Below are 19335 nucleotides of genomic sequence, written 5' to 3' on the forward strand. Positions count from 1 at the left end.
TGTCAAATTCTGTATATATGTAAGTTTTCCATCTGTACGGCTGTATCCAGCTTTATCGTCGCTGGTGAAATAACAGTCATATTGATCCAGGACCATCAAATCCGTCATCGCAGACACGCTTATGATATTACAATGGACTTCTGCATGATGTAAGATAAATCTTGCGACAGAGCTGTTATTAAGCTCCACAAAAATTAGGTTGATTTCGTAAGGTTATATGAGTACGAGACAAGGGTTGATGGTTCAAGATGAAATCTACTACAATTGGAAAGGCTTAAAAAATACTATGGAAAAAGTTCTGTACATGGGCGACCTATGAGAAACGAACATTTTAAATATTAAATGAATTGGACAGGTTATAGAAATATTAAACTATCTCCTTATTCCATGGGTCTGAATGGTATCAAACATAGCAATTGCTTACATCCTTTTCCTATGTTGGATTTTGAAGGCAGGGTAATGAGTTTGAAATCAATGTCATTTTAGCTTAATTACAACTCAAAATGGAAGTCAGAAACTGCTGCAAAATAAAGCGGAAAAAAGGACCCGTGTCTCTGTTTGCTAGAGTTGGTACGTATCTGCTAGTCTACGTAATTTTTTTTCATTTTTTTACTAACCGTTGATCTATTAGGTATCCTACCATCCTTCAATGATGTGCGTTTTGGAAATTTCACTTCAGACCTAAAAAAAGTGGACAGATGACTGAAATTTCACACAAACAAATGATCCGTGTAGTCGTTCATTATTGTTCTATTGCGGACTGCATAACAATACTTTTCATGGAGAAAATTCAAACAGTGTGGACACTGACACGGTATCTTATTTGACCACTTTAACATGGCGCGCATGTGTATGTCGAACATATACGTAAATTGAAATACACGAAGTATGTCCAGATGTACAACATCAATTGTTCGACCAGCAAGCAAAGTTATAGGATCAGTTTTAATCCCAGGGATCATCAATTATTTATATTACGTTATCAACGTCAATCATGTTTAGCTGTCGTTCAAATAACTTTGTTACGTGCGGGTGTGAACTGGATGATTTCTTTGCTCTCAATTCGTTTTGTTACTGCATGGTCCTATGATTTGTTGGCATATAATGCTGAACGTTTTATTTACCAGCTGTTTGAAGGTTATTTAGGGCTTCGTAAGTGTAAGAGCCAATAAAGTATGCACGAAAGTTGGGTTCTGACGATCTTTTTCATCTCATTTTATTCATTTGCTTTCAGATGAAGATTAAATTCGTCTGTCTTGGCCGAAGCGAAGACAATAGGGGTTACAAATACGAATTAATAAATTCATTTGTTATTGTCAATAATCCGCTAATTTTTCTGTAACTAATGCTGAAAGCGATTAATGTTTTTTGTAAGTAATCCTGTCACTTGGTTGTTGAGAATAAAACTGTTTGCTTTATCCTTGACTGTTCCTTTAGTCTCCTTGATTGAATAAAGTTTGTGGAATAGTACTCTGAAGCCAATTATTGGCCGTCCGTGTATCGTTTGGTTTCCAAGAATGTACTTCAGCATTTGTTCATATGTTTTTTAAAACACTGTAATGTATCAAGCTGAAAATGCCAGATGTATTCGGAGTTTGACAACGATTCAATCAGTTACATCTTCCAATATGAATCGTACCCACCAAGTGAAATAAAAAGACAGAAGCGGGGATGTTCGAAGATATATTTGATAGGCTATCAATATATCGAGGATCGTTTGATCTAATCTGGATAGCGATTGTAGGGGTTGTTGAGCACGGCATTCCCACTCGTGATCTGTTGCGGATGCATGACCGAGCGCCTTCAGCTAAGTGAGTCCATTGAGACCAATGTGGTCAGCATCCAATGTCGAAAACTTACAGGGTTATTTATTTTGGGGATTTATTTACCGCTACAGCTCCATTCATAAACTCTCCAGTTTCGGAAATGTGTTACTTGTAGAAATTGTGTTTGCTTTTTCAAAATCAAAAGGCTTGACATACCATAATTGGCTGTTGCCTAGGGACACTGCTCAGTAATCACTTGCATTGATGAGTTTTAGTCCATGATAGACAATTTCGAAGGCCGGATTGTTAACCATTTGCCAGACGTTTCCTCTTAAAGGGATAAGCAGTTTTCCCTGGATGATTATTACCAAGATCTACCCGATTATGCCCACCTAGTTACTTCGTATACAGTTCGGAGAGCTCCTTCTCGGTCTTGGCTTTTGGTCAGAAATGGAAATAGAAGTTTTTCAGATTGCAGCAGATTAGTTGACAATGCGGATAATAAAGTTAGTTTTTACACAGCTAGAGGGTTTATTTTATCTGGTCCTCTTCATTTTCTTGTATCTGGAAGGTTATGTTACTCTCAGTAAATAGTCACGGTTTTTTTCAACAGTCAATGATATATTCCTTAATACTACTTCTAAAGAAAATCTCTCGTGGAGAAGAGGCTTATGAACAAAGACATTATCGGTGTAGTTTACAAAGTTAGATAAAATTTTCTTGTTTATCTCTAGAGGTATGACGTGTGAAGTTTTGAGGAATATAAGGTACTGAAAAACTTTGTCATTTTGCTTCGTGGATAGTTGCTTCCATTTGACACTTTCTCATCCACACCTTCGAGGTTTTATGGTCGTCTAGTTAGTAACCTAAACAATACTGAAATATTTCAAGTACAAATTTCTCTTTATGTTTTGTTGTTGTTTACTGAGTAAAACCATTTAGATTGAGACCGGCTGTAAAACAGATTCGAAATTGTACTTATTTTGTAGTAGCAAGATACTATTAAAACTTAAGAAATTTCTTCCGTTCATTTTTTTGACTCTGATAGTCTTTTCCATAGTAGATTTTACGAATCTAGGCAGCAGTTGACGCTGCTTGGTACAAACCTGATATACGCTAGAGTATACTCCAACTGTAATTACTAGTCTTTATCTGAACACTCTTTCAGTTTGTAGAAGCCAAACTATCTGTTCGAGATTTCCGGGTTTGTATGGATTGACTTTGCCCTATTTCTGTCATTTTCAAATGGAGTAAGTTATTCCAGTATTTGAGGTTGTCCCTTCCCCCTGACTTAACGAAGACTTCTAGAGCTTTATTTTGTTTAAATGATTGACTTCATTTGTTAGCACAGTAAAAATAACGATCATTACGTTTACCTTGTTTCTGTTAGTTCACGGGTTATAAGTCTCAGCTGTCCCACAACAACAAAATAAGGTCGAGATTTACTAATTAATTTTCCAATGCCGCTAATGATTTATGTAGTATATAAACATCATTTAAATTTGTGGTACTTGACAGGTATTTACGATTATTCAATAAATTGCTGTATAAGAAACTCACGAATAGTTGTGTATCGTAATCAAGTAGTTTTTAGTTCAGTTTGTTTTGATACCCCTCTACGATCAGTAACGTGTATATTTAACGTTAATTCAGTAGTAAGACCTTGTTCAAAAGCTTAAATATTTTTCATTGCGTCGATGTTAGAAGAAATCAAATGCCGAAATTTTAGATGCAAGTGGACTATTAGTGAACATCAATGCTTGTTGTTGCTTGTTTCCAACTAGCTAACATTAGAAGATAGCCTTATATTTGTACCATCATAGACTAGTTCCTAAACTTTAATTAAGTCGAGAAAATGAGTTCAGTATCAAGGATTAAATAGCTCGAATCTAGTTACCACGATGTATTCAGTCAATCTAGAAAATATTTAATCATTAAATTAGATAAAACCACTCATAACTGATCTTAATTCTTCCAGCTTATAAAAGAATAAATAAAGAGGACTGAGATAGTAGATGGGAAAAATGATTTTATTTAGAAAAACACACGAGTAATTGAAGTTCCCAAGTAAATTGACGTGCCATGTATATTTTATATGAAACTGTGCCAATCTATTTCATGAACTGTTACTTTTCTCAAGATTCTAAAAATGAATATGTAGACAACAGAATACATTAAAATAAGTATTGATGACGTTACGATCACAAAAATGTGAATAGTTTAATCACAAAAAATTTATACTAAACCCTAGATAATAGTCGACATAATGATTTGATAAATAGATCCAAGTATATGTGTCAACATATCAATTTAAATAGAAAACTAAGCATACTCTTTAACCACAAAAATGTCACTTTATTCACCTAATTATCATATTGCGAGCAATTGAATTTTTTTCCTGTCAAGAATTCACACGAAATATGTCTGTAAGTAATGCAGCTGTTATTTGCTTTTAATACCTAGATATTTTGGGAACACGAATGAATATCTCTAGTATTTATTCACTTGATATTCAATCAAATGAAGGATTATACCAAGTATTCAGTAAAAAATTCAGTTTTAGCAACAGTACCTACAAACCCATGTCAGTTAATAAACTGCTAAATCAGAGAGGAGTTTTGTGGAGATTGTAATAATTTGACAATTGAATTTATGAGTCAATTAAAGCTAGACCAACATGCAAAACATGAAAGCACTGGGCGGTCGTTTCATCCTATTGTGGGACTCCTCGGCAGTGCGCATCTACGGCCCTGCCTCGCGAGATTCAAACCCAGAACTCACTTAAAACTGTGGTGGATGGATCTCTCGATTTCATGGACTAGTTGAAGTTAGGCATTAATACCTTTGGATGCCGATTCAGTGGTCTAAAGGTTAGGCGTTTGCGTGCTAGACCGATAGGTCCTGGGTTGGAATCTCGCGAGACGGGATCGTGGATGCGCACTGTTGAGGAGTCCCACAATAAAACGAAACGGTCTTCCAGTGCTTCTAAGTTTTCCATGGTGATCTAGCTCAATTATTAAACTGATAAATGCTTAATTGACCTTTATATAGCTTTTTTAATCTTTGATCTGAAATTATTCGTTGGAGACTGTCAGGGAAATCTAGGATTTGTATTGTTTTATTTGAGATATTTCGTTAAATATACTAACCGTTTAGAAATTTGTAGCATTACTAATTAAGTATGCACTCAGTGCTTCATGTTGATATGACTTTAATTAGATCACTAACTTATAATAACTTAATATAAGATCTAGCTGAACATTTTATATTGGTTTGTCATCAGTATAATCCACATTGGATGGGCTTAATATTTAATTACTCATCATTGCAAATGGATAAATAGCAGATTTAAATAGATGGTAAAATTAACCTAGTTTATAACAACAACTCGATTTGCATTCTAAAATCAGAACGTATTGTTCACGAAAATTAGCGGTTTGATTATGATGAAGGTGGAACCTCATAAAACGAACACATATACAAGATTTTTAATACTTCCTATTAAACATCAACTCCAAAACTTGTAATTACTAAATCATAGGACATATAGAAATTCCTTGAGTTTTGTTTGGGAACTAGAATAAAATTATTATCGGAATCACCTCACACATAATGATTCAGTTGTACTTACCTGAGCTAAAAACTTTAACCCATGCAGTTAGTCTGAAAAAAAGAAATGAGTTTCCAGTATTCGTTACAATGTAAAAGGCAAACCTTTTAAGTTCAAAACATTTAAGAAGGAATTTTTCTAATATTTTAAGCTATATTTAACTGATTAACATAGTTTATCCGCAATTTTCCTTGTCAACAGGCATCACCTACTTTAGTGTTTATGACGAATCACAGACGATTTACTGTTTCCAGTACAACCACAAAGTTGTCGAAAAACAAGAAGTAGAAAAGCAGGTGGGATTATAATTTATGGACGACCATTGAGCGACGCTAGACTGACTTTGAGAGTGTCCACCTGATAACTAGGATCAAATGAGGGTTATAAATTATTGTGAGGAATTCGAATTATGATCTACAGTTGATGGTTAATGTTAGGAATTGGATTTAGGGTTTTCATCACGAACTGACATAAACTATAATGCTAAAACTCTATTTAGCCAAATGGAGTAGTGTATTTCTCACCAAAATCCAAGACCTGTTATCTTATACCTGATTGGTTTGTCCATTAATTATAGTCTTGCCGAAAAGCATTGTTGATATATATTCAAATGGAAGGAAAAAATGCTAATTAATTTCCAGTATTCATATTCATATCATATACTTCATTACTAATATACCTAATGTGGATTTAAAGTTGGCACACTAATTTAGTTATGTCTAATGTATTTCCTTTAAATTTATTATTTTCTACGTAGCTCATTTTGTGTATTTATTGAGCACATCATGTATGTTATCGGCAAACCAATGCAGTAAAATCTTGTTCGTACTGTTTTTAGTAAAATCATTGTTTGATATCAAGAGAACTTATTACATTCTTGACATTTTGATACAAATATATATACTAGTGACCATTCTCAAGGTGGAATTTCCGGAGTTCTAGTAGGAAGCCGTGAACAGTGGGGCCTTTTAATGTTGGATATGAGATAGTTATCTATCACGGGTTATAAAATATGCTAGCGCAATATCATGAATTTATTGAGGTAAGATATACACACTGCTGAATGCTGGGTAAGTAATCTAGGGGTTAAACCTTCAGCCGCCAAATCGAAGGCCTCAAGTTTGATTACGTGTGGCACGGTCATGGATACACGTTGTTTAGAAATTCCTCACCATGACTAAAGACCTGTCAAGTTGTTGGTTTTCGATGGTATCTGAACTATGGTCAGCTCATAGTTGAAACTATGAAAATATGTATACCTTTGAGTTGATATAAAACTTTAAATAACATTAATTATTATTACTTACTCCATTAAACTGTCAAATGCTGTAAAGGTAATTTGTTTCCATGTTTCAGTTTGATTTGTACCTGGTGTTTTTATCCAATCTATTACAATACTTGATCGACCCATTAATGAAGTAACAGTAAGTTCTTTATTGAATACAGCTGCATGTAACATTAGATCATTCTAATAATTTATTTTTTTCCAGGTAAAATATAAAGTTATAAAAAAGTTTTTTCAAAATTACTTAACAAAAGTTCGTCAATAAATAAATTAGAATTTCTAATTTCATTAATCAGTTCATTTTTAAGCAGAGATGACTAGTGGCTAGCAGTGGAATCCAGGACGCGCGTTTCGTCGTAGTTGGGACTCGTCAGCTGAATGTACCTACGTCCCAGAGTTGATGTCCACTTCACGACTTTGCTTATAAAGCTAGTGGCTTCAGGCAATATCGGAGTGATCTGCACAGGATGCACATATGCTAAAAAGAGACTGATCAATTGCAGTCCAAAACAACAATGTGAAGATATAAGCAAACAACACCAAGTGAATTTATTTTTAAGGAAAGTAAAACTAATAAACTAACTGACATCTTAACCTAATGGATAAACTTCATAGATTGATTGAAATAAATATTTGTAAATGAATTATTTTTCAATAACTAGCTGTTAGTGAGTTTGTATTAGCAGTATTTGTAAAAAGGGTTTGATTCAAGAGTTTATATAAGATAAGGAGTTAATTCATAGGATACTAAGGATGATTCCAATGTTATTACTGCGTTTTTGTGAAATTATTGATTACAGTCAAAGTTTACGTGAATGAATAATTTTTGCATTTATAAGCAAAGGTGGATGATGACTGACAGTAGAATCCAGTACTCGCGTTTCGTCCTATTCTGGACTCATTAACTAGATGTACCTGAATCCCAGAGTTGATGTTTATTCTGGGACTTGAATTTTGATTAGACTTCGTAAATAAATATGTTTTCTCATCATCTGAATATAACAGAATTACGGTAAATATTGAATGTATTTGATCAACTTGAAATCTAGCAATCGCTTTTAAAGCAGATGATTGGTAGCAATATTAACCTATGAGATGTTTTAATAAACAGTATAAATCTTACAAACGTGATTGATCAGTATCAATGATTTAATAATAAGCACAATTGAGTGATCACTGGATGGTGATCAATGTCATGTGTGTCAAGTCCTTCTTGGTGCAGATCGAATGCTATCGACCAAAATGCATTGTAGCCACTAGTCTAGGTGACTCGACATTGCGTGGACTATGTTGAGATAAGATGGTGGTTGGAGGTAGTCAACAGGAAACCCGGGAACTGGTGCTCCCTCAAGATTACAGGTACACCTTGCTGATGAGCGCCAAGTAGCACGAAACGCGGGTCTACGGTTTCCTGTTGACTACCTCCAACCACCATCTGATTTAATAGTAAAGTTTTTTCATCTTAGTACAGAAAATCACTAACCAACAATCAAGTGATATTCTGACCATTAGTAGTAAAATGAATGGCAAAATAGTGTTTCAAAGATGAAGGAATAGCTAATTTTTTATAGCGAGTAAGATACTCCGTAACAAACGTATATCCTTGATTTCACTATTAATCATTAACAAAAATATAAAATATTAGTTCACTTAATATCTGGGCATCAATTCACTAATCTCAAGCACCAGCAAGAAATACCTAAATCTTTTTAGATAATGAGATCATTCGACTTAGTAACAGAGTCATTGACTTTTGATATTCATTTGTGCCATTTCCACAAATACATAACTCATAACGTTTGTCTGAATATCAAAGATACAATTTAATCAGTCATGATTTTTTTCTTTCCGCTGAAGTACATAATTTGATTTAAAAGATTCAATGGATTTATTCAAGGAATTAAAGGCTTAATTTGATGTAGGATGTTTTTTATGGTGAATATTTCTTTAAACCGTTCAACGTAGATGATAAATGTGAACTGAAGTTTTGTTTACATCTTAAGCTCAATGCTAAATGTGTATAATTCATAAATAATCTCCCACTTCATAAACAGCATTGAAAATAGTTTCTTTTACTTTCTTTCTTATCAGATAAACAATAATTCAGTAAACTGATTTACTAAATTCATGCTGACTTAAATGATTCTTTATTAAGTGGTAATTTGTAAGCTGATAGTTTACAGTGAACTAATTTCAACTGACGAGGATTCATAAATAGTTAACAAAACCTTATTCAATAAACATCAGTTGCCTGTATGAGAAATATATCAAGGTTTATATATTACATTAAGTCTTAACTATATATAACAGTAAATTGAATCACTTACAGTCCAATTTGACACGGTAAATACAAGTGGATTAGTTATATTTTCATTCAGTTTTTCATGAAATGTGATGAACTTTTTATGTTCATATTCCGTACCTGATCCACCAAATTCATACTTTTGTATACAACGTCTTCAATTAGATTCAAATAACATAATAAATGAAAACATATAAATTTATAATAAATAGTATGACAAACTATTAAATATATAAATAACATTTAAAGTTTTCAAATATTTATGTCATCATATTTAAGAGTTTGTAATTGTCTGTTGTTGATACAAGGTCCTAGACAAATAAATCTATTTTCGTTGAACAAGTTAATGACTGGTTAGACTCAGTGAATTATTGAATTATATGGCGGCGTTTTGAGAGGTTGATAACGGGTTTGAATCTCAGTGCGAATATTTATACAGAAATGTAGATATATTCAAATGACCAGTCGTAAATATGATGGATTGAGTGTGTTCTGTATTCCACTGTTAACCACAATCCTACATTACCACATATTTTATTTAATCATTTCTGACTGACACTACACTACTGTAAAATATTCATTACAACGGTTCATTCATGTATAAAGTGGTTGTAAGAAACCCTGGACCTAGGTTTAGTGATATTTGACACTTATCAGTTACGTTTACCTGTAATCTTCAGGGAACTGATCCTATCGCCATACAGGAGTCAGTTACTTCTTGAATAGTTCAGTGGTTAAGTCTCTAACTGTGAAGCAGGGTGAGACGGGATAGAATCTGTCAAGTAGTATCAATTACCAACTCCGCCTGGAGTCCCTCCAGGAGCTACAAGGCCGATGCCCCTTCTGACAACCAGAGCGACCATTTATTTAGGTACATGGAATGTTCGTACAATGTGGGACACCGGGAGAGCCTCCCAAATTGCTGAAGAAATGAGAAGATACAACCTGGAGGTACTTGGGATCAGTGAAACACATTGGACACAAGTTGGACAACAACGACTAACTACAGGAGAGCTCCTGTTATACTCCGGCCATGAAGATGAAAATGCACCACATACACAAGGAGTTGCATTGATGCTGTCCAAACAAGCGCAAAATGCGCTTATAGGATGGGAATCTCATGGACCAAGGATCATCAAAGCCTCGTTCAAAACAAAGAAAGAGGGTATTTCAATGAACATCATCCAATGCTATGCGCCTACCAACGACTACAATGAAGACGCTAAAGATCAATTCTACAATAGGCTCCAGTCAATCGTCGAGAAGTGCCCAACAAAGGACCTGACTATTCTGATGGGAGATTTCAACGCCAAGGTTGGAACGGACAACACTGGATATGAAGACATCATGGGACGACACGGACTGGGAGAAAGGAACGAAAATGGTGAGAGATTTGCAAACCTATGTGCGTTCAATAAACTGGTCATAGGTGGCACCATATTCCCACATAAACGCATACACAAAACCGCATGGACTTCACCGGATCACACCACGCAAAACCAAATCGACCATATTTGCATCAACAAAACGTTCAGGAGGACGATGGAGGACATGAGAACTAAGAGAGGAGCTGATATAGCCTCAGATCATCACTTGCTGGTCGCCAAGATGAAATTGAAACTCAAGAAGCACTGGACGATCGGGCGGACAATATCACAAAAGTTCAATACGGCCTTTCTTCAGGGTATTACCAAACTCAACAAATTCAAGATAGTCCTCAGCAACAAGTTCCAGGCCTTTCATGATCTACTCAATGGAGAAGGAACTACTGTGGAGAGCAACTGGAAGGGGATCAAAGAAGCAATCACTTCAACATGTCATGAGGTCCTGGGTCACAAGAAGCACGATCACAAGGAATGGATCACTTTTGATACACTGGATAAGATTCAAGAAGGGAGGAACAAGAAGGCAGCAATCAATACCAGTCGAACAAGAGCAGAAAAAGCCAAGGCACAAGCTGAATACACAGAAGTAAACAAACAAGTGAAGCGGAGCATCCGAACCGACAAACGTAAATATGTGAAAGATTTAGCAACGACGGCGGAAAAGGCTGCAAGAGAAGGAAACATGAGACAATTGTATGACACGACAAAGAAACTCTCTGGAAAATCGCCGCAAACCAGAACGACCAGTGAAAAGCAAGGAAGGCGAGGTAATCACCAACATTGAAGAGCAACAAAACAAGTGGGTAGAACACTTCAAAGAACTCTTGAATCGACCAGCTCCACTGAACCCACCCAACATCGAAGCAGCACCCACGGACCTCCCAGTCGATGTTGGCCCACCAACAATTGAAGAAATCAGCATGGCTATCAGACAAATCAAGAGTGGCAAAGCAGCAGGACCGGACAACATCCCAGCAGAGGCACTAAAAGCAGACGTAGCGGTAACTGCAAGGATACTCCACATTCTCTTCAATAAGATTTGGGATGAAGGACAAGTACCAAAAGACTGGAGAGAAGGACTTCTGGTCAAAATACCGAAGAAAGGCGATCTCAGCAACTGTGATAACTACAGGGGCATCACTCTTCTCTCAATACCGGGAAAAGTCTTCAACAGGATATTGTTAAACAAGATGAAGGACTGCGTAGACGCCTAACTTCGTGACCAACAGGCAGGATTCCGTAAGGATAGATCGTGTACAGACCAAATCGCAACTCTACGGATCATTGTGGAACAATCAATTGAATGGAATTCATCACTCTACATCAACTTCATTGACTACGAAAAGGCATTTGACAGCGTGGACAGAACAGCACTATGGAAGCTTCTTCGACACTATGGCGTACCTCAGAAGATAGTCAATATCATACAGAGTTCATATGATGGATTAAACTGCAAAATCTTGCATGGAGGACAGTTGACAAAGTCGTTCGAAGTAAAGACCGGTGTCAGGCAAGGTTGCTTACTCTCACCCTTTCTCTTTCTCCTGGTGATCGACTGGATCATGAAGACGTCAACGTCTGAAGGAAAACACGGGATACAATGGACATCTAGGATGCAGTCGGACGATCTGGACTTCGCAGATGATCTGACCCTTCTATCCCAAACGCAACAACAAATGCAGGAGAAGACGACCAATGTGGCAGCAGCCTAAGCAGCAGTAGGTCTCAATATGCACAAAGGGAAAAGCAGGATTCTCCGATACAACACAGAATGCACCAATCCAATCACAATTGACGGAGAAGATTTGGAAGATGTAAAAACCTTTACGTATTTGGGCAGCATCATTGATGAACAGGGTGGATCTGATGCAGATGTGAAGGTGCGGATCGGCGAAGCAAGAGCAGTGTATTTACAACTGAGGAACATCTGGAACTCAAAGCAACTGTCAACCAACACCAAGATCAGGATTTTCAATACAAATGTCAAGACAATTCTACTGTATGGGGCAGAAACCTGGAGAACTACGAAAGCCATCATCCAGAAAATACAGGTGTTTATTAACAGTTGTCTACGCAAAATACTTCAGATCCATTGGCCGGACACTATTAGCCACAACGTACTGTGGGAGAGAACAAACCAGATCCCAGCGGAGGAAGAAATCAGGAAGAAGCGCTGGAAGTGGATAGGACACACATTGAGGAAAGCACCGAACTGCGTTACAAGACAAGCCCTCACATGGAATCCTGAAGGCCAAAGGAAAAGAGGAAGACCAAAGAACATAATACGCCGAGAAATGGAAATAGACATGAGAAAAATGAACAAGAATTGGGTGGAACTAGAAAAGAAGGTCCAGGACAGAGTGGGTTGGAGAATGCTGGTCGGCGGCCTATGCTCCATTGGGAGTAACAGGCTTAAGTAAGTAAGTAAGTAAGTAAGTAAGTAAGCATCAATTACCGCAAGAATAAAGTACACTTTACTGACGAAACCTGTATCCAGCATTTCTTGTAGACTACCACAGATCACACGCGATATCGGGTCACTCAAACTATTATTCACTTTGCAACTTGGTCGATAAAATTCAAGTAGGAGTAATAAAGACTTCAAAACATGACAGTAGTTACTACTTAATGATCGATTACTTATGAACCACAAGAGCTCACGATATTTCTGATCACTTGCCTTAGCCAGAGTACGGGATAGTTCCCTTTCAATAATACTTTCACGTTCATGAATAATCCTGAAAATTTGAATAAGATCAAATGGAAATGCACTTTATGACCTGTACTCTAGTCCCAGCATGATAAACGTTTACACTATTATAAATTGAATATATTGAATATATTACTTTTATTAATGTTATTATTATTATCGTCGATAGTAATAATGGTAGTTCTCATATAATTTTAGAATCTAAAGAGTGAGACTTCTGGTGAAGTTCTAGAGTATATTCTAAACTATGATGATCAGTGAATAACACCCTTTATATTGGTAACCAAAAAAAGCATAACTGGTCAATTTACTTAACATTTACAAACCTTCAAAATTTATTATGACAAACAAACTATCGCTGTCGATAATCATTTGTAATGATTAAATGTTTACTGATTGATACCACGAAAATAAGCATATGGTTACCTATCAGTTACTTTCTGAATATTTACAGCTTATGTTTAAAATACGATAATACTGATTTTTTTTAATGAAACATCTTTCAAACATAAGAATTTTGTTCATTAGTTTATCTTGACCCTGATTTAATTAGGATCAGAAGGGGTTTTTGTGGATATTATAGTAATTTCAATAGTTGAGATCATGAGTCAATTGAAGCTAGATCACCGTGGAAAACCTGGAAGCACTGGACGAGCATTTCATCTTATTGTGGGACTCTTCAACAGTGAGTATCCACGATCCCGCCTCGCGAGATTCCAACCCAGGACATGTCGGTCTCGCGCGCGAACGGTTAATCTCTAAACCGCTGAATCATAATCCATTGGTGTTAATGTCTAACTTCAATTAATCCATGAAATTGAGCGGCACATCTATAATTGTCTTCAGTGAGTGACTGCCTCTACAACAGACACGGTTGAACTCGACTGGTCACTGCTCCTCACTAGAACTCCAGGAAATACCTCTTAAAGCCAGTCACTAGTGAGCATATGTTGATTAGTATCAGAAGGTGTTTTTGTGGATATTATATTAATTTTAACAGTTGAGATCATGGGTCATAATCAGAGGTCTACAATCAACTCAATTCTAAACACTATTTACAAATGCACCAAAAAAACCACAATTATATTTCAGAATCTTAACAGGGAAAATATTTTACATTGTATAAATATCATTTAAGTATACCGTATAAATTGAATTATACAATCTATTCAATGGTGAATACTTCTTTGGAATTTACCTCAAAGATGTTTTTGTTAAACAAATAACAAAGAGTGGTGAACAGTAATCATATGGATATTGTTCATTACACCATCTATGATAAACTGTAGTTCTTGATGGATAATAAAATGATTTAAGTTGTGTAAGTATTGTCACATTAGTAGATTTCACAGAATAGATTATTCCGTATAGTATAAATAACACTGTGAAATATAATTGTTTCATGAGTATTTAATTGTATTCTATACAATAATTAAAAATAATAATAATATCAGAATGGGTTTTGTGGAGAATTTAATAGTTTCAGTAGTTGAAATTATGAGTAATTTGAAACTAAACCATCATAGAAAACCTGGAAGCACTGAACGGCTGTTTCGTCCTAGTATGGGATTCCCCAGCAGTGCGCGTCCACGATCCCACCACCCACGAGATCCGAACCCATGACCTATCAGTCTCGTGCGCGAGCGCTTAACCATTAGATCACTGGGGCGGTATGCAACGGTGTTAATGTCTAACTCCAACCAATCCACAAAATTGCACCGCCGGACACCATCGTCTTCAGTGGTCCAGTTGGTTAAGCTCCTGGCGCGGGACTGATAGGTCCTGAGTTCGAATCCTGCGGGGTGCAGGATCGTGGATGCGCACTTCTGAGGAGTCCCATACTAGGACAAAACAGCCGCCCAGTGCTTCCAGGTTTTTTATGGTGGTCTAGCTTCAACTGACTCATGATTTCAACAAGTGAAATAATAATAATAATAATAATAATAAACAAATTAGGATTCTAGTAATTATTTTTTCTCAAAATGATCTTGAAAATTATTTTATTTTGATTCATTTATGTATTGGTTGTTTGAATCTGTCCACTGATGTGTTAGGACTGAAATTGGACAGTCTCATATTGGCATATATGCATCCTATGAGGATTGCCTCGATATTACCTTAAACCATAAGCATTGTAAACGAAGATGTATGGTTATTAACAGTGAAATCCAGGAGGAGCGTTTCATCCTATTTTGGGACTCTTCAGCTGAATGTATCTGTATTCCAGAGTTGATATTCATTCTGGGACTCTAATCCAGTACGGTTCACTTCAAACGCTATCGAGAAATCCACTTAGCTATTGAGTTCAGATAACCAATAGCTTGTGCAATAGGGTGAAGTTTTAATTCTTTTTGTATTGATTATTTGAATGTTCTCATTGATGTTTAGGACTGTAATTGATCATTCAACAGTGGTATGGAGGTACATCCAACTGACGAGTCTTAAATAGGACAAAACACGAGTCTTGTATTGCACTACTAACCACCATCCATCTTTGCTTAGTTCATTTTGTTTACACTCAATAGAAAGATCACTCTAATCAGTAAAGAGAGCTATTTTATAGTCTATCATTCAATGAGAATAAATTATGATATAAAACATTCTATCATTTTTATTACTTACATTCTTCAAAACAAAATTAAAACACCTTTAAAAAGGTCGTTCGAATATATAGTAAACATTTCTGTACTTTAAACTCATTAATGTTCAGTTATAGTTATGTTTACAAAACATGGAACCATAATCAGGTTTTGTCAAGAACTCTTGAATAAAGAAGGGTATTAAAACAAAGTTCAGTATCTATAATGGTAAGATAAAAACATTTCTGACGTTTAAAATTATTAAAAAACGTAACCATTTTGATTTGTGGTTCCAGGTTTCCCATGGTGGTCTAGCTTCAGTTATCTCAATTATTAAGAGATTTATTCACCGTAAATACTATGCTAATCTGTAAATAAAATCAGTAAGGACTAACCTCAGTTAGTCTCAAAGAATTACTTCTGAAATGTACAATAAATGTCTATTTTGTCATTAATAAAACATTGTAAACAAATTGATGTTATAATGATGGAGTCACTTCTAGGTCATATCCTCACTGATCTTTTTCATGCGAAACTAGGGAACGAATCTCTCATAGTGTTAATCCGTGAATAGACAAACATTAATTTTACGTATTTTATTTTAATTTGTAAAATGAATTTGAAATTTTAAATGTTACGTTTAATCATAGATCGTGCGAATGGTCCACCAGGGTGCTTGGTACCTATGTGGTTGCGCCACAGGATTGAGCTGTACTGTTCAGATTGTAGCATTAAAGCCTATATGGTGTCTGGTTCTCCTGTGAAGCGAGATTGGGCTGTACTGCTCGGGTTATAAAATATAAGCCTGGGCGGTATCTGGCTCTCCTGTTAAACGGGATTGAGCTGTACTGTTTGGGTTGTCACGTGAAAGTCCAGATGGTGTCTGGTTCTCCTGAAAACCAATGTAAAATTACCCTGGCCTATAAGAGTATATTGTGTAACTGTGTATAACTTAATCGTAGACGACCAATGATAAAATCTGTTTCTTTGATTTACACAACACATTAAGACATTCTATATCACTAGTTTTTTTTAGTAAACTATGATAGAGACCAAACAACCGCAGCTTTTTAACATTTACTTACAGAAAAATGTAAACAATTTACCAATCAAACTATATTTTACTATTTTTAGTCAATCTTTCTGGTGATTATATTGAACAATTCTGAACATTAGACCATATTTAAAACTGGTAACTAAACGGTTTAACGTTAACTGTCTTTTTTTCTTAAAATATAAATAGTATTATTTATTAGTTAAGTATACTTGAAGACATTTTGTCACTATAAAAAGATCGAAAATTTCAATAGGATGATTGTGTTGCCATGAGTTTGACATTTCCTCAAATAATCAGATATTGATAAATAGTCAGATTATAAATGGGTTCATCTGATTAGTACTTGTTCATTAATTAATCAACAACTCTCTGTATGAATCAAATTCACAAACATTTTAAGATTAAACTAATTTAAATAGTTGAAATCATGTGTCAATTGAAGCTAGATCACCATGGAAAACCTGGAGGCACTGGACGGCCGTTTCGCCCTAGTATGGGACTCCTAGTGACTGACTTCAAGAGCCATTTCCTGGAGTTCTAGTGAGAAGCCGTGACCGGTGGAGTTCAACCAGGTCTGTTGTGAGATATCAGCTCACTGAAGACAATAGTGTACGGTGGTGCAATTTTGTGGATTGGTTGGAGTTAGACATTAACACCGTTGCATACCGCCCCAGTGATCTAATGGTTAAGCGCTCACGCACGAGACTTATAGGTCCTTGGTTCGGATCTCGCGGGTGGTGGGATCGGGATGCGCACTGCTGGGGAATCCCATACTAGGACGAAACAGCCGTTCAGTGCTTCCAGGTTTTCTATGATGGTTTAGCTTCAATTGACTCATAATTTCAACTACTGAAACTATTAAAATCTCCACAAAACCCCCTATCTGATAAACTAATTTAATTTACAAATACAGTTGATTTTCTAAGTTATATATTTACTCCTTCATAACATATACCTTCTTATAGTTGAATAGTTATGAATATGCTTTTCGGTGATAAACTTGGTAAACCATTGATTTCCTTCATAATACAATCATCCTTATTAAAAAAACATCCCAAGTAGTGTTCATACAAGTTTTCAATTACTTTGTTGCAAAATGACATTAGCCTATTTTTGAACAGAATAGTGTCATCATATTTCCAACCAAACCTTATTTCAACTTATATTACTTTCATTTACTATGCTTGTATTATTGTTGACATTTTACGGACACATTTTAAAGAAATAATGACAGATCTTTATCCGAAATATAACTAACTGCTGATTGTATATCAAATGTAAGAATAGGACAATTCAATTAAAACAAACTAGAGAAAACCAAGATTAGAGCATTCGTATAGAGATTTAATTAAATGACAGAAGAACAGAAAACATCTTGTTTAGATAACTTCAAATAACTTCAATCAGTACTGAAATATAATAAAGTTTCTGTAGACATTTTGTTAAGGAACTAAACGGTTTTATTAAAAATGAAATCTTTTCATACTTTTGACAAGACATAATTGGTATACTTGTTATACTCGTTTCACATCATTTTTATAACAAGAGTACAAACTCTGGAACCATTATTTAATTTCACATGGTATTGTTTGGATTGTATCTACCCATTGAGGTTTAAGACTGCAATTGATCAGTCTGTTATTGGTATATGTGCATACTGTGCGTATGCCTCGATATTGCCTTAATTCATAAGCTTTTTGTAAGCAATGATGGATAGTGGCTAGCAGTGGCTATCAGGACTCAGTAGCTGAGTGGATAACACGATGGCGTTTGAAGTGAATGGTACTGGGTTCGAGTCCCAGAGTGAACATCAACTCAGATGCAGGTACATCCAGCTGAGTCGCAAATAGAACGAAAGGCGCGTCCTGAATTCTACTGGTAGCGACTATCCATCACTGCTTACATTATTTAATTTGTCCAGTTTACCATTAAGGAAACCAGTTATATTATATCAGATTGAAGTCAGAATTAAAAACCTGATATTTAAACGTTGTTATCATTTACTGTGATATTGCCACACGAAAATTGACAAACCTCTACATTTAATATCTCAGTTAATTTCTATTGTAAGTCCTCTATTAGTTTTAATCATTATATGAACAATATGAATATATATATAATTAATAAATAGATGAATTTCCCCTATTTCCACGCAATTCCCAATTGGTTATAATTTACTTTACTTATTATGTTAGTGTTTAAACTGTTAGTTTGTTTTTTCATTTGACGAACAAAGGAAACGACAATTTCAAAAGAATAAATCACTTCTGTAATTTGATTAAAAGATTTAGTTAGAAGTGCATTTGAATAATCTCTGGCTGATGTTAAAATATTGATCTGAACCTAAGAGATTAGTATCACTTAACTACATCACCAGCAGCTAAATCATTTCTCTGAATTTTACTATAAATAAAGTATATAAATGGTTTATTCAGATTGAAATGGATACTAAGATAAGATTTAACTCTAGGAACTCTGATATTGTTGAACTCTAAGGTTAAATTGAGTTTCATTTAGGAAAATGTGAATTCCATGAACTAGTGATTCATCAAATTAATATTATTTTCAGAAGCAGGTTTTGTGGAGAAATTAGTAGTTTAATAGTTGAATTCATGAGTCAGTTACAGCTAGACCACCATGG

At 35.3% G+C, this 19335-nt stretch overlaps 1 protein-coding gene across 2 annotated transcripts; it reads right to left on the reverse strand.

Annotated features, from left to right (window-relative positions):
- Nucleotides 1–3766: 3766 nt before the first annotated feature.
- MS3_00002743 (uncharacterized protein) lies at nt 3767–14768 on the reverse strand. 2 transcript variants are annotated; one of them, XM_051210368.1, is made up of 5 exons: nt 14257–14768; nt 8989–9118; nt 6684–6844; nt 5398–5429; nt 3767–3909 (listed from the first exon to the last, which is right to left on the reverse strand). In XM_051210368.1, the coding sequence occupies exons 1-5, from the start codon at nt 14460–14462 to the stop codon at nt 3902–3904; spliced, it is 537 nt and encodes a 178-aa protein (XP_051073162.1). In that variant the 5' UTR covers nt 14463–14768; the 3' UTR covers nt 3767–3901. The 2 variants fall into 2 exon arrangements, with proteins under 2 accessions (XP_051073162.1, XP_051073163.1); XM_051210369.1 differs by lacking the exon at nt 5398–5429 and having other exon boundaries at nt 3776–3909.
- Nucleotides 14769–19335: the final 4567 nt, after the last annotated feature.

Source organism: Schistosoma haematobium, chromosome 1 (assembly GCF_000699445.3).
Source record: "Schistosoma haematobium chromosome 1, whole genome shotgun sequence".
NCBI lineage: Eukaryota > Metazoa > Platyhelminthes > Trematoda > Strigeidida > Schistosomatidae > Schistosoma > Schistosoma haematobium.

Coding starts and splice junctions, on each gene's coding strand:
- MS3_00002743 (XM_051210369.1), bottom strand. CDS start 14,462: ATGAAACAATTATATTTCACAGTGTTATTTATACTATACGGAATAATC. Junction 6,845..8,988: donor TTACCGTGTCAAATTGGACT/GTAAGTGATTCA, acceptor ATAAATTATTAG/AATGATCTAATGTTACATGC. Junction 3,910..6,683: donor GCATTTGACAGTTTAATGGA/GTAAGTAATAAT, acceptor ATTCATTTTTAG/AATCTTGAGAAAAGTAACAG.